Here is a 14525-nt window from a genome sequence, read left to right on the forward strand (position 1 = left end):
CCAGTAGATCAGCAGTTTCTGAAATACTCAGACCAGCCCTTCTGGCACCAACAACCATGCCACGTTCAAAGGCACTCAAATCACCTTTCTTCCCCATACTGATGCTCGGTTTGAACTGCAGGAGATTGACTTGACCATGTCTACATGCCTAAATGCACTGAGTTGCCGCCATGTGATTGGCTGATTAGAAATTAAGTGGTAACGTGCAGTTGGACAGGTGTACCTAATAAAGTGGCCGGTGAGTGTATATATATATATATATATATATATATATATATATATATATATATATATATATATATATTTTATACTTTATACTGCCTTGGTGGTACATTCACTTTAAAAATAAGTTTTCTTTTTTAAATTATAAATATTTTTTTTCATAGGGTCACACTCTCCAGCAATTTTTTTGAGAGTCATACCAGGCCATCCACAATTTTTTGTGGGGTCACCACCAAATTCCATGGCCTCTTAAGAATAGTGTCCGGTGTCATCCTCCCACCAATGTCAAATTGCAAATTCAATTAAAATTTAATTTCAAATTATCAATCATTTTTTCATAGGGTCACACAAGACACTCTCCAACAATTTTTGTAAGGGTCACACCAGGCTCTCACCCACACCTTTTGAGAGGGTCATACCAGGCTCTCGCCTACAATTTTTATGGAGATCACCACCAAATTTCGTGGCCTCTTAAGCATAGTGTATTGTTATGTATCGTTTATGCTCCACCAGGTCGGGAGTGATCATTTTTGTGCCTGCTGCCTTCCATGAAAGTAGTAGCTATTTCACAGGCAGGATCAACCAGGTCGGTAGAGGCTACCCTAATTGGTGATTTTTTTTTTTAAATCTTCAATTAAAAATTTTAATGTAAATTTTTTATTTATTTAAAGCGTCTCAAACATGGATATATATTGGAATGCTGTCACGCTCTTTTGCTGAACCAACCCCTCCACCTCCCATGCGTGCTGTACCTGGGCCACGTTTTTAACTGCGCATTTTGACTGCTCTCCACAGGTGTAAAGGGTAAATGTTGCAGCTTTTATTACTTATTTTATATTACACCTCATGGTGCTTGTTCTGGTAAAAAGTCGTTTTTACCACCTGTGGATTGGTATATGTGGGCGGGGCCTCACGGCCTATGTGCCGCATCGCTCCGCCCCAGCACCACTTAGCCCCGACCCCATCCGTGACGTCATCACCGCATAGTCCCTGCCCCCTCAGCGGCCATTGGTGTGGGACAATATAGAGGGGTGGGGCCTAGAGCTTTAGGCTGGCCCTTCCAATGGCTGCTAAGGGGGCGGGGCCTATGTGGCGATAATGTCACGGATGGGGCGGGGCTAAGTGGCACTAGGGGCGGAGCGATGTGGCACGTAAGGCGCAAGAGCCCGCCCACATATACTAATCCACAGGTGGTAAAAACGACTTTTTACCAGAACAAGCACCATGCGGTGTGATATAAAATAAGTAATGAAAGCTGTAAGATTTGCCCTCTACACCTGTGGAGAGCAGTCAGAATGCAAATAGGGGGTGACAGTGTGACTTTAAATTCCAGGGCCTCTTAGGAAGACTGTATTCTTATTAATCTTTACTAGCTCCACCCACAATAAAGAGGAGGGTCACCATCAGGGTCTCAGGCTAAATTTTCCTGTATCACCTTTGGATCTTGAACCTGTTTACCAGGGTCACAGTATTGTTACATGTCAAATAGAATTTCGATTATGAAATATATCCTGGTTTGCCAGACTTTTCCTGTCATAGATTCTCATTAAAGGATTGAAAGTGTCCTCATTCAAATTCCATGGCCTCTTAAGAATTCTATATTATTATTTATCATCACTGTTCCATCGAGTCAGGAGTGATAAGGTCAGGAAATAGGAACAAGTCAAATGGAGTATACAGGTACTGACACCTTCGCAGTAGTAAACTACTTTTGTTGCTCAGGCACTGGTGAGTCACATGAAATGGATGAAGCCAGATGGGGGGGATAGGTGGAAGGCACATGCGGGCGACCCCCCTTGGAGACAGACCATGGTGGAAGCAGGGAAGTCACCAGCAGAGGAAGCTTGTGTCAGTCAGATAGTGGGGAGGTGGAGCAGAGAGTATGACCCAGTGGCGGTGAGCGCCTGAACACGCTGCAAGCTGCCTTTACACAACTCTTCCAGAGAGATCACATGGGAGAAGCCATTTTCATGCCCAGAATGTGGGAAATGTTTTGCTCACAATTCAAATCTCGTTAACTATCAAATATCGAATAAACCATCAAATAATGAAGCAATTTTCATGCCCAGAAAAGAAATCACTGATCATTATCCAATAAATAACAATAAAAGAATTTATATGCTTCACTGTGACCTTTGTTTCTCCTTAATTTTTATTTGTTACCTTATTTATTCTTTGTATTTTCTATTAAAATGTAAATGTTTTACTGGGTTCAATGAAATAAAAGAAAAAAAATTACATTGTCTTTTTTTATATATATATAAATTTTCGTAATATAAATATATAATCTTTATAATTGTAATTTTCACCTCCCAAATACATTTTTGTTTGGTTTCACTGCATTTTTTAATAGAGAAATGAACAGTGTCAAAAATACACATCACTTCAGCTCATCCATCACAGCAGAGTCCTGCATACACTGAGCAGCAGCCCCTGATCATGTGACTGATCACATGACTGTGACATCATGGCAGGTCCTGGAAGCACAGGGGAAGCACACGGCTCCTGTACAGCTCTGCAGGCGGAGGGAAGGAGCTGGGGGACAGCGGGAGGATTAACCCCTTCAGGACTGAGCGGTATTAAGTCTTATGTATGAAGTGGTTTTTTTTTATGGTTTCAAGCCATACCAGATATATTACATTGTCTCATCTTCTCTCCATTCATCTCCCAACACTCCAGGATCCTCTGCTGATATCTTCTATATAAGAGACCGACCCATCAACCATGGAGAGAGACAGAGACAAGATGGCCGAGAGGATAATAACCCTCACCCTACACATACTCTTCCTGCTTACTGGGGAGGTGAGGGATTCTGGGAGTGATGTCATCATGACATCATTCTTATCTATGGAATAACAGATGGATAGGACTGGGGAGGTGAGGGATTCTGGGAGTGATGTCATCATGACATCATTCTTATCTATGGAATAACAGATGGATAGGACTGGAGAGGTGAGGGATTCTGGGAGTGATGTCATCATGACATCATTCTTATCTATGGAATAACAGATGGATAGGACTGGGGAGGTGAGGGATTCTGGGAATGGATGGAGTGATAGTAATGTGTCTCTCCATACACAGGATTACACAGTAGTGAAGAAGTCCTCTAGTGGGCGCTGTGGGGCCCCTGGGTGTGAAGGATGGGGAAGAACCCTGAGCCCAATCCCGGGGCCCCTGATACATGAGGAAATGGAGGAAGAGAAGATCCTAGAAGTCACCAACAAGATGGTGGAGCTGCTGAGTGGAGAGGTGAGACTGTGGCTGCTGGGAATGCTGGGACATTATACAGTAACACCACTGGAGGGGTGGGGGGGATGACTGTGTGATCATTGTGTGTGTCAGGTTCCTATAAGGTGTCAGGACGTGGCGGTCTATTTCTCCATGGAGGAGTGGGAGTATGTAGAAGGACACAAGGATCAGTACAAGGATGTGATGCTGGAGGATCAGCAGCCCCTCCCATCAGCAGGTAATAGACAGGACTATATACACACCTCCTCTCTGTATTATCTGGATGGAAAGAATGAATTCAGTCTCTGTATGTGTTCCCTCCAGTCAGATCCAGTAAGAGAACAGCACCAGAGAGATGTCCCCGTCCTCTTCTTCCTCAGGATCAGGTAGATGGAGATGTTCCCTATGATGTGTAGATGTGAGGCTCTTGCTCTTAGTCTGGGTTTATCTTACAGTATTATATGGATTATACTTGTGTAATGAGGAAGGTGGAGATGGCGGATATAGACGACCATAGACATTACATGGTGTCTGGATCTTATCCCAGTTTCTGGCTATGGAGACGGCTGGTTGGGATAAGGAGACAACAGGTTGCATTTTTTCCTATCTGATCCCTTATTTCCCCCAGATGTGTCTGGCAGAGGCCGACCTGTAGCCATGGCGGATATCCAGTGTATGAGGTTCTTGAGGTTTTATTTAAGCCATCAAGAGACCTGCAGCTGTGGGACTCATATTTCCTCCTGTTATTTTTAGTTCTTATGTTGAATAATTATATATTCTGCCCACCTGACTTCTTGACTTTTATAATGTTTTTCTCCCATATTATAAATCAGGGGGAAGATTTTAACTATATAAATGGTATAAAAATAATAATAAAAGAAGAGGAGACAGATGTGGGCAGTGATGAGCAGTACAAGGAGGACATTACTACAGGTAAGCGCCCAGGTGAGTTGTGACCACTAAATGCAGAGAACACTCACCGATTGTGTGAGTTTTCAGCTATTAACTACTGTGTAAGCTTTCAAAACTAGAGGTGATAATATTTTATTCCATCAGTTAGCAAAGTAAATGAGCAGAAGAGAAATCCTATCAGGGTTCACTTTGACCTTTGCCTTCTCCCTTCAGCATCCGTTCTTCTCATATTGCTCGGTAACACTTTGCGCTCCTAGGACTACCTGACACCCATCCCCTCTTTTCCCTATACTACAAGTCCCCACCACCACCACCACCATCATAGAGAACCCTGTCTTTCGTGCATGGACCATCTTGAATAAGGGCAGAGCTAGCACCACCTTATGGAATGGCTTATGGCCATCTCGCCTTCCTGTAAGAAAATGTCGACCTTGCCCCTTAGGCTGGAGGAGAAGCTTCTAGCTTCTCCACTTTCTATCTTCCTGCACTCTCCCTCTGTGCCCGCTCTACTACTCCATTTTAATTTCTATGTTTGGGCTCTGACCCTCTCAGACATTCCCTCTCCTTGCTACAGGATTTACCCCGACCCACCCGCCCGCCCACTCCCACCTGTCCACATGGGAAGACGACTTTGATGTTTCTTTCTCTGACTCCCAAATGAGTCGTCTCCTAACTTTGGCTCATACAGCTTCCATCTCCAGCCATTACAAAGAAGCGAGCTTAAAAGATGCTGATACTTTCTACCTTCCCGTCTACACAGTATCTTTTTAGGCTGCATTCACATGTTCCGTGTTCCTCACGGAACACAGACGTGGAATGCCTGTAACGGACTCTCCCCCGCCCGGGCAGCATCTGTAATAAGGTGCTGGGAGCGGGGGGAACTGTACAGTTATGCGCTGCGCTGTAATGACAGAGCCGCGCGACTGATTCATTACAGCGCGGCGCATATCTGTACAGTTCCCCCGCTCCCAGCATCTTATCACAGATGCTGCCCAGAAGGGGGAGACTCTGTTACAGGCATTCCACGTCCGTGCGGAACACGGAATGTGTGAATGTAGCCTTACAGTTTTCCTCATTATGTTAAAGTTGTTGCAGGAAAGCGGGCTCCCTTCTCCATATGTCTTCCCTTACAGATCGCCTGCTCCCTTTTACGCCAGCCCTTTTCCTTCTCCATTGCCCTGACGATGTATCGGTGCTCTTTTTTACTCCGTATAGTCAATACAGCGAGAGTTTGTAAGCCTCTATACTGTACTATGGAGACGTTCAGAACCACCCACGATAGCTCTTTGGTTGTAGATCTACTGCATATATGGATTATATTGAAGACATCACTGCCCATCCTCTTGAACACAAACTATCATGTGTTAGGGCCCTATTACACTGGACGATTATCGTGCGGAAAATCGTTATAGTGCTTGAATTTGAACAATAATCGTCCTGTGTAATTGCAGGCAACGATCGAAAAATCATTCGTGTGTCGTTGATCGTTGATTTAGATCTGACCCTAAAATTATCGTTAATCGTTCACTAATCATTCGCTGTAATTCTGCATTTATTCACTAATCTTTGAGAGTAATTGCACATCATTCCTCCTTTTGCTGGGATCAGATGGAGTAAACGACCGTAGTAACGATCGTATCTAGCGACTATTGCTGTATAATATGGAAAACGATTTCAGGTTAACGATAAATAATCTCGTCTGCAATCGCTAATCGTTAAAAATAGCTTTGTCTAATGCTGCGTTTACATGGAGTGATGATCTGCCCAATCGAGCGATTGACGATTTCGAAATAACAATGTGTTTTTTACAACGATCGGCATTTAGTTGTAACGATATATTGTTTGGAAAAATCGTTTTAAGGGTGCCTTCACACCTACCGGATCCACAGCAGATCTTACTTCTGCGAATTCGGAGTGAGATCCACTGTGGATCCGGTACCATTCACCCTAATGATAGCACATACCCGCAGTGGGATTGACATCCTGCTGTGAGTATGAGCTTTAACCCCCTGGCGCCTGCAGACCCGCCGCTTCCCCGCCTCCTGCAGCTCCGCCGCTGCCCCCATCAGCCCCGGCGCCCGCATCCCCAATCGCCGCCCGCCTGCATGCCCGACCATCCCCGCAGCCAGCATCCCCGATCGCCAGCATCCCCCATCATCCCTGCAGCCCGCACGCATCCATGATCATCCCCGCAGCCCGCCCGCATCATCCCAGCAGCTGCGCCGAGGAGCAGGTAATGTATGCTCTCGGCGGCGGGCTGCGGGGATGATGCGGGGGGATGCGTGCGGGCTGCAGGGATGATCGAGGATGCGTGCGGGCGGCGATTGGGGATGCGGGCGCCGGGGCTGATGGGGGCAGCGGTGGAGCTGCAAGAGGCGGGGATGCAGCGGGGCTGTGGGCATCAGGGGGTTAAAGCTCATACTCACAATGGGATGTCAATCCCGCTGCGGGTATGTGCTATCATTAGGGTGAATGGTACCGGATCTGCAGTGGATCTCGCTCCAAATTCGCAGAAGTGAGATCCGCTGTGGATCCGGTAGGTGTGAAGGCACCCTTAGATCGCTTAAGCCAATCTCGCAGATTCAATGAATCGGTGAAAGACTGTTTACACAAAGTGATCTGCGAATTTTCAGTGAACGACCAATGACAATTTGAAAGATCACGATGAACGATTTATCGCTTGTCTCTTGATCGTTTGCCGTGTTTACACCAGCCGATGATCGCTCAAATGCGATCGTTATCGCGAAAGTCCGGATGATAATCGTTCTGTGTAAACGCACCATAAGATGGACATGATCAGCCCTAAGTACCGCCAGTAAAGACTACCATGTTGGTTTTAGGTCGTCATTGTCCGATGTCAGGTAAGTGGCCTGTCGCTCTAGCTTCCTCTTGACTACCCTCCTTATGGTCCTTTTACACGGAGCGATTATAATTAGAATTTTCGCGATAACAATTGCATTTGAGACATAATCGGCACGTGTAAACACAGCGAATGATCAAGCAACGAGCGAGAAATCGTTCATTGTGGTCTTACAACATGTTCTCAAATCTTCGTTGGTCGTTGGCTGATAATTCACAGATCGCTTCATCTAAACCAGTCATGTCAAACTCTGGCCCACGGTGGCATTATTTTTGGCCTGCCAGGCAATTTAGAGTTTGAATTACATCTTGCCCGCCATTGCATTAGATTGTAATATGGGTGGTCCGGACAGCCGCTTGGACCACCAATATTATAATCTTGTAGGCCACAGTTTTTAGCCTGTGGCCTAGGAGTATGTGAGTGGTGTTCTGACGCCGGCAGTGCAGTGACGTCATCACACATGTCCTGCCTCTGGGGCCGCAGAAAAGGGCGAGTCCAAGCTAATGGGACAATCTGTTAGCCCTGGACGGCCCCCCGAACCCACCCTACCCCTGGATATGGCCCCCATACTTACATGAGAAGATGAGTGGGCGGCCATAGCTGCACGGTGGGATCGGCAGGATGGGGTAAGTATGGGGGGCCGTCCACGGATGACGGATGGTTTTCTTTAACAACTGTTCTAGTGGCTACTATATAGTAGACTATGGGGGAGGGTTGGCTACTATATAGGAGACTATGGGGAAGAGCTGGCTACTATATAAGAGACTATGGGGGAGGGCTGGCTACTGTATGAGATTGGGGAGGGCTGGCTACTATATGAGACTACAGGGGAGGGCTGGCTACTATATGAGACTATTGGGGAGGGCTGGCTTCTATAAAGGAGACTATGGGGGAGGGCTGGCTAATATATAAGAGACTATTGGGGGGGGGCTGGCTACTATATGAGACTACAGGGGAGGGCTGGCTACTATAAAAGAGACTATGGGGAGGGCTGGCTACTATATGTGAATATAGGGGAGGGCTGGCTACTATATGAGACTATGGGGGAGGGCTGGCTACTATATGAGACTATGGGGGAGGGCTGGCTACTATATAAGAGACTATGGGGAGGGCTGGCTACTATATAAGAGACTATGGGGAGGGCTGGCCACTATATGAGACTACAGGGGAGGGCTGGCTACTATATGAGACTACAGGGGAGGGCTGGCTACTATATGAGACTACAGGGGAGGGCTGGCTTCTATATGTGACTATGGGGGAGGGCTGGCTTCTATATGTGACTATGGGGGAGGGCTGGCTACTATATAAGAGACTATTGGGGAGGGCTGACTACTATGTGAGACTGGGGGAGGGCTGGCTCCTATATGAGACTATGGGGGAGGGCTGGCTACTATATGAGACTATTGGGGAGGGCTGGCTTCTATAAAGGAGACTATGGGGAGGGCTGGCTACTATATGAGACTACAGGGGAGGGCTGGCTTCTATATGAGACTATGGGGGCGGGCTGGCTACTATATGAGACTATTGTGGAGGGCTGGCTACTATTTAAATCTATTGTGGAGGGCTGCCTACTATATAAGACTATTGGGGAGGGCTAGCTACTATATAAGAGACTATGGGGGAGGGCTGGCTACTATATGAGACTATGGGGAGGGCTGGCTACTATATGAGACTATTGTGGAGGGCTGGCTACTATTTAAATCTATTGGGGAGAGCTGGCTACTATATGAGACTATTGGGGAGGGCTGGCTACTATATAAGACTATGGGGAAGGGCTGGCTACTATATAAGACTATTGGGGAGGGCTGGCTACTATATAAGAGACTATGGGGGAGGGCTGGCTACTATATAAGAGACTATGGGGGAGGGCTGGCTACTATATGAGACTATTGGGGAGGGTTGGCTACTATATAAGAGACTATGGGGAGGGCTGGCTACTATATAGAAGACTATTGGGGAGGGCTGGCTACTATATGGGTCACTTGGTGGGCTGGCTACTATTTGGGGACTATCGGGAGGGCTGGCTAATATGTGGGCCAATTTTGGTTGGGTTGGCTACCACAGGGGCAATATTAGGGAGTTGGTGATTAATCATATTATAGTAATTTATCATAGTGCACAGGGCTGGGAGACGCACACCACTGACAGTGCCAGGAACACCGCACGCTACATTCGCACTTCAATAATTATCAAGGTTGGCCCACTGTGTATTTGAGTTTGACACCCCTGATCCAAACCGTCTTTTACCGATTCATCCAAGTGTGTGAGATGGCCTTTAGCAATCTTAAAACGATCGTAATAACGAATTTTCGAACAATTTATCTCTCCCTCTAGACGTTGATCGGCATAAAAAACAAATCGTTACTTTGAAATCATTAAACGATTAATCGTTAGGCGAATTATCGCCTGCGTAAAAGGACCATTATGGGTGGGTAACAGATTACATAGTTCTGGAAATGCACTTATAACATTGCCCAAAATTTCTGCAATTTTTGAGGTTATATTACTGAAAATTTCCTTTTATTCTTGGCAGATGACTGGACCAGGATATCAGAGGGACATCAGATATCATCATATTATAAAAAGAATGAACCTATCACACCATATACATATGAGGAGCGTTCCATTAACCCAGATATACCCCGATCCTTTCACAGCAAAGATCTGTTACGTGATCCTTTTAAAGAAATCCGATCTTCTGATTCATCTCAGACTGTTAAGCGAAATAAAAATAAGGGAAGAAGTGTTGAACGTGAGAAGCCATTTTCATGTTCACAATGTGGAAAATGTTTTACGCATAAAAAATATCTTGTGAGGCATCAGGTTATTCACACAAGAGAGAAGCTGTTCTTATGCCTAGAATGTGAGAAGTGTTTTACTCAAAAATCAGAACTTGATAAGCATCAGAGAACTCACACAGGGGAAAAAACTTTTCTGTGTTCACCTTGTGACAAATGTTTTGCTACAAAATCGGAACTTATCTTGCATCAAAAAACTCACACTGGGGAGAAGCTTTTTTCATGTTCAGAATGTGGGAAATGTTTTCCTCGAAAATCAAAGCTTATTAGACATCTGAGAACTCATACGGGGGAGAAGCCGTTTTCGTGCCCAGAATGTGGGAAATGTTTTGCTCAAAAATCATGTCTTGGTAAACACCGGGTTCTTCACACAGGAGAGAAGCCATATTCATGCCATGAATGTGGGAAAGGCTTTATTCAGAGATCAACTCTTATTGAGCATCAAAGAACTCACACCGGAGAGAAGCCATTTTCATGTTCAGAATGTGGTAAATGTTATAATGGGAAATCTGCTCTTGTTAAACATCAAAGAACTCACACAGGAGCAATGCCATACGCTTGCTCAGAATGTGGGAAATGTTTTAATGCAAAGTCAAATTTTGTTAAACATCAGAGAACACACACAGGGGAAAAGCCTTTTTCATGCCCAGAATGTGGGAAGGGTTTTAATGCAAAGGCAACACTTATTGATCATCAAAGAATTCACACAGGAGAGGAGCCATTTTCATGCTCAGAATGTGGAAAATGTTATAGTGGGAAATCTAGTCTCATTAAACATCAAAGAACTCACACAGGGGAGAAGCCATTTTCATGCCGAATATGTGGGAAATCTTATGCTGTAAAATCAACTCTTGATGAACATGAGAGAATTCACACAGGGGACAAGCCATTTTCATGTTCAGAGTGTGGGAAATGTTTTACTTTGAAATCAAAACTTGCCAGACATGTGAGAATCCACACAGGGGAGAAGCCATTTTCATGCTCAGAATGTGGGAAGTGTTTTACCCAAAAATCAACTTTAATTGGACATCAAAGAACCCACACAGGAAAAGCATTTTCATGACCAAAAGATGGAAAATTACATCTTCTAAAAGTGACACTTGCATCATGGGATTGTTTTACTCAGTGTTGGATATTTTTAAACATTTTTAGCAGTTTTTTTAATTGTATTCCAGCAGTGTTATACACGTAAGGGAAATAACTAGAAAATTATTTTTTTCTAATATATCAAAACCTTTTAGGGCCACAAAGGAGCCAGCTACTCATATCAAGTTAAAACTACAAACTTTATTCATATATTCCTAATAAAATCTAAGTATAAAATAAGCATAGAAAGTGGTGGAATCTGATCATTATATCACTTTATCACTGTGCTAATACAACTGAGAAGTTGCAACACCAAGGTACTGCAGCCTCAGCTCCTTGTCACTTCAATAGTAGCTGAGGCTGCAGTAATGCGGCAGCACCACAACACTGAATACAAAGGCAACTGCTCTGGGTTCCATAGTGCAGGAGTCAGATCTTGGAACCCCACCGATCAATTATTGATAGTCTATTCAGTGGATATGCTATTTATAGTTTCATGCTGAAAGGTAGAGTTGCCGAGGCCAATCCAGTTCCCTGTTGAGTAACTTTTCTTATTAATAGAAATTTGCTGGGTGACACTTCAAGTTGAACTGCATCTCTCCGCAACCCCTTGTGAAGATCAGGTGGCAGCTGAAGTTTCGAGGTAAACTTGGTGTTCTGCCATCCAGACTTAGGGTCCTATTACACGAAGCGATTTTTAACGACTAACGATTGCAAACGAGATTGTTTATCGTTAACCTGAAATCGTTCAACATATTACACAGAACGATAATCGTTACGATCGTTTAATCCTTCTGATCCCAGCAGAACAATGTGCAATTACACTGAACGATTAGTGAAAAACCACTGAACTTGAGCAAACGAATGTGGAATTACAGCGAACGATTAACAATAATTTTAGGTTTAGATCTAAATCAACGACATACGAACGATTTTTGGATCGCTGCCTGCAATTACACAGAACGATTATCGTTTAAATTTGAACGATTTAACAATTTTTCGTCCCGTGTAATAGAGCCTTTACGTAGTCATTTGATATATTTACCACAGCAACCAAGATAAGTAAAAGATACAAACACCCTCATTGTCCTCCTGACATGTTTTACTGCAGTCGGCATCAGCAGAGGTCTCGGACACTGAAGTCCTGTTCGGACATGTTTCCCTTCCCATGTCAGGAAGAGAAACAGAAGCCAATCACCTATGTGTGCATCACAAGAATATGGTTGAACTGGCCTAATTGTAAGGAGGCAAATGTCAACTCTCCACTGATTGTATCTGTGAACGGTAGAGGAGGAAAGTAGGCACGTCCAGCATCATCTGTATAGCTCTTCCCTCTTCTCAGAGCACCTCTCCCTGTACTTAAATCGGCAACCAGCGCCTCTCCCTGTACTGATATCAGCACCAGCGCCTCTCCCTGTACTGACATAAGCATCAGTGCCTCTCTCTGTACTGACATCAGCACCAGTGCCTCCTCCTTTACGGACAGCACCAGCACCTCTCCCCGTACTGGCATCAGCACCTTTCCCTATACTGACATGAGCACCAGCACCTCTCCCTGTACTGACAACAGCACCAGCGCCTCTCCCCGTACTGACATCAGCATCAGTGCCTCTCCCTGTACTGACATCAGCACCAGCGCCTCTCCCCGTACTGACATCAGGACCAGCGCGTCTCCCTGTACTGACATCAGCACCAGCTCTTTTCCCTGTACTGACATCAGGACCAGCGTGTCTCCCTGTATTGACATCAGCATCAGTTCCTCTCTCTGTACTGACATCAGCACCAGCGCCTCTTCCTTTACGGACAGCACCAGCACCTCTCCCCGTACTGACATCAGCATCAGCGCCTCTCTTTGTACTGACATCAGCACCTCTCCCTGTACTGACATTAGCACCAGCACCTCTCCCTGTACTGACATCAGCACCAGCGCCTCTCCCTGTACTGACATCAGCACCAGCACCTCTCCCTTTACAGACAGCAGCAGTGCCTCTCCCTGGTGACAATGCAGAAGTACAATATTCATCCCAATATCTGTAACCAAAAGATATCAGTGCCCTTTTTCCAACTAGATTTATTTCCCCTTTTATTTACCTGTATGAATTAATATGCTTTATTGTAACTTTTGTGTCTCCTAATTATTTATTTGACCTCTAAGGATTTAGTCTTTGTATTTTCTGTATTCAATGAAATAAAATGGCCTTTCAGCTGACGGAGCGCTCAGCCAATCACAGGCCGCGGCGGCCTGTGATTGGCTGAGTGGTCTGTCAGCTGACAGGCCATTCTGAAGCCAGAGCGTGCGGGACCCGGAGATGAAGACAGAGCGGAGGAGAAGCCCTGACAGGTAATGTATGCTGCAAGGACATCGGTAACGATGTCCCTGCAGCCCTCGCTCAACGATCATGGGGCCGTGGAATAGGCCCAGTAAACGAGCAGCGATCTAGCAGATCGGCGCTCGTTTACATAGTTGATGATGGGAACTGTACTGATATGCGCTGCGCTGTAATGAATCAAACGTGTCCGTTACAGGCCTCCCATATCCGTGTTCTGTGCGGAAAACGGAATGTGTGAATGCAGCCTAAGACATCTACAGATGTATAGGGATAAATAGTCAAAGCTGTCCTGCTCAGGATCTTTGGGAGCAAAACCAAGTAATACAATAGACCGATTTATGTTCTCAATTGTGGCACGGTTAGGGATAAAAGCTGGAAGAAATCCGAGAACTACATGTTCATTCTTTGGACAGACGGTAGAATCCGCCCTTGCCTAGAAATGAGTCTATGGCACGGGCTGAAATGCGCGTGGCCGCCAGAGTCTGCACGCTGCGGAATCCGCAACAGGTTTTCCACCGGGATTCCGTAGTGTGCACCAGCCCAAAAGCTGAGCGTGCTGCCAGCTGAACGTTAATGCTTCCTTTTACCTCACACTGACTGGGCTTCCTTCCTAATCTTTCTATGCCCCTCCTCTCCCAGCATGCACATCACAGCTCCCACTGTTAACTTCATCACTGCTGGACAACTACCAATGTTGTGAGCTGGCATCACCAGCATTCTCTGTCAGACAGAGATAGTAGCGGATTATAATAGGTCCGTTTTGGGCAGTAGCCCGGGGCCCTGAACTTCTGAGGGGCCCAAACAGACTTATGTTCAGTCATGATTTTTATAAAAATCACTGCTTTTTACTGCAATTTTGCATAAATCAGGGCAAAACTGTAGCCAGGAGACAATGCAGTAATATTAGAGAATATATTGAAGGACCTTATCATGTGACAATGATGTCACCACAGGCCCTTTACAGGCTGCATTATGGAGAAAAAAGACTTAAAGGACAACTCCGGCGGGACCCCCCCCCCAAAAAAAACAAACACAGACACCATACTCACCATCCCTCCGGTGACGATCCCCACTTGATTCGCCCGCCGT

General features: G+C 45.4%; 1 protein-coding gene across 1 annotated transcript in view; it reads left to right on the forward strand.

The window, feature by feature from the left end:
* The window catches only part of LOC138787565 (zinc finger protein 850-like), a 124967-nt gene that overhangs the window by 104319 nt on the left and 6123 nt on the right, over positions 1 to 14525 (forward strand). The window contains exons 5-6 of the mRNA XM_069964912.1: positions 4079 to 4395; positions 9756 to 11071. Coding sequence (XP_069821013.1) covers positions 4079 to 4395; positions 9756 to 11071 — 1633 coding nt within the window. The remainder of the gene's footprint in view (positions 1 to 4078; positions 4396 to 9755; positions 11072 to 14525) is intronic.

The sequence above is a fragment of the Dendropsophus ebraccatus genome, chromosome 3, assembly GCF_027789765.1.
Source record: "Dendropsophus ebraccatus isolate aDenEbr1 chromosome 3, aDenEbr1.pat, whole genome shotgun sequence".
NCBI classification, from domain to species: Eukaryota; Metazoa; Chordata; class Amphibia; order Anura; family Hylidae; genus Dendropsophus; species Dendropsophus ebraccatus.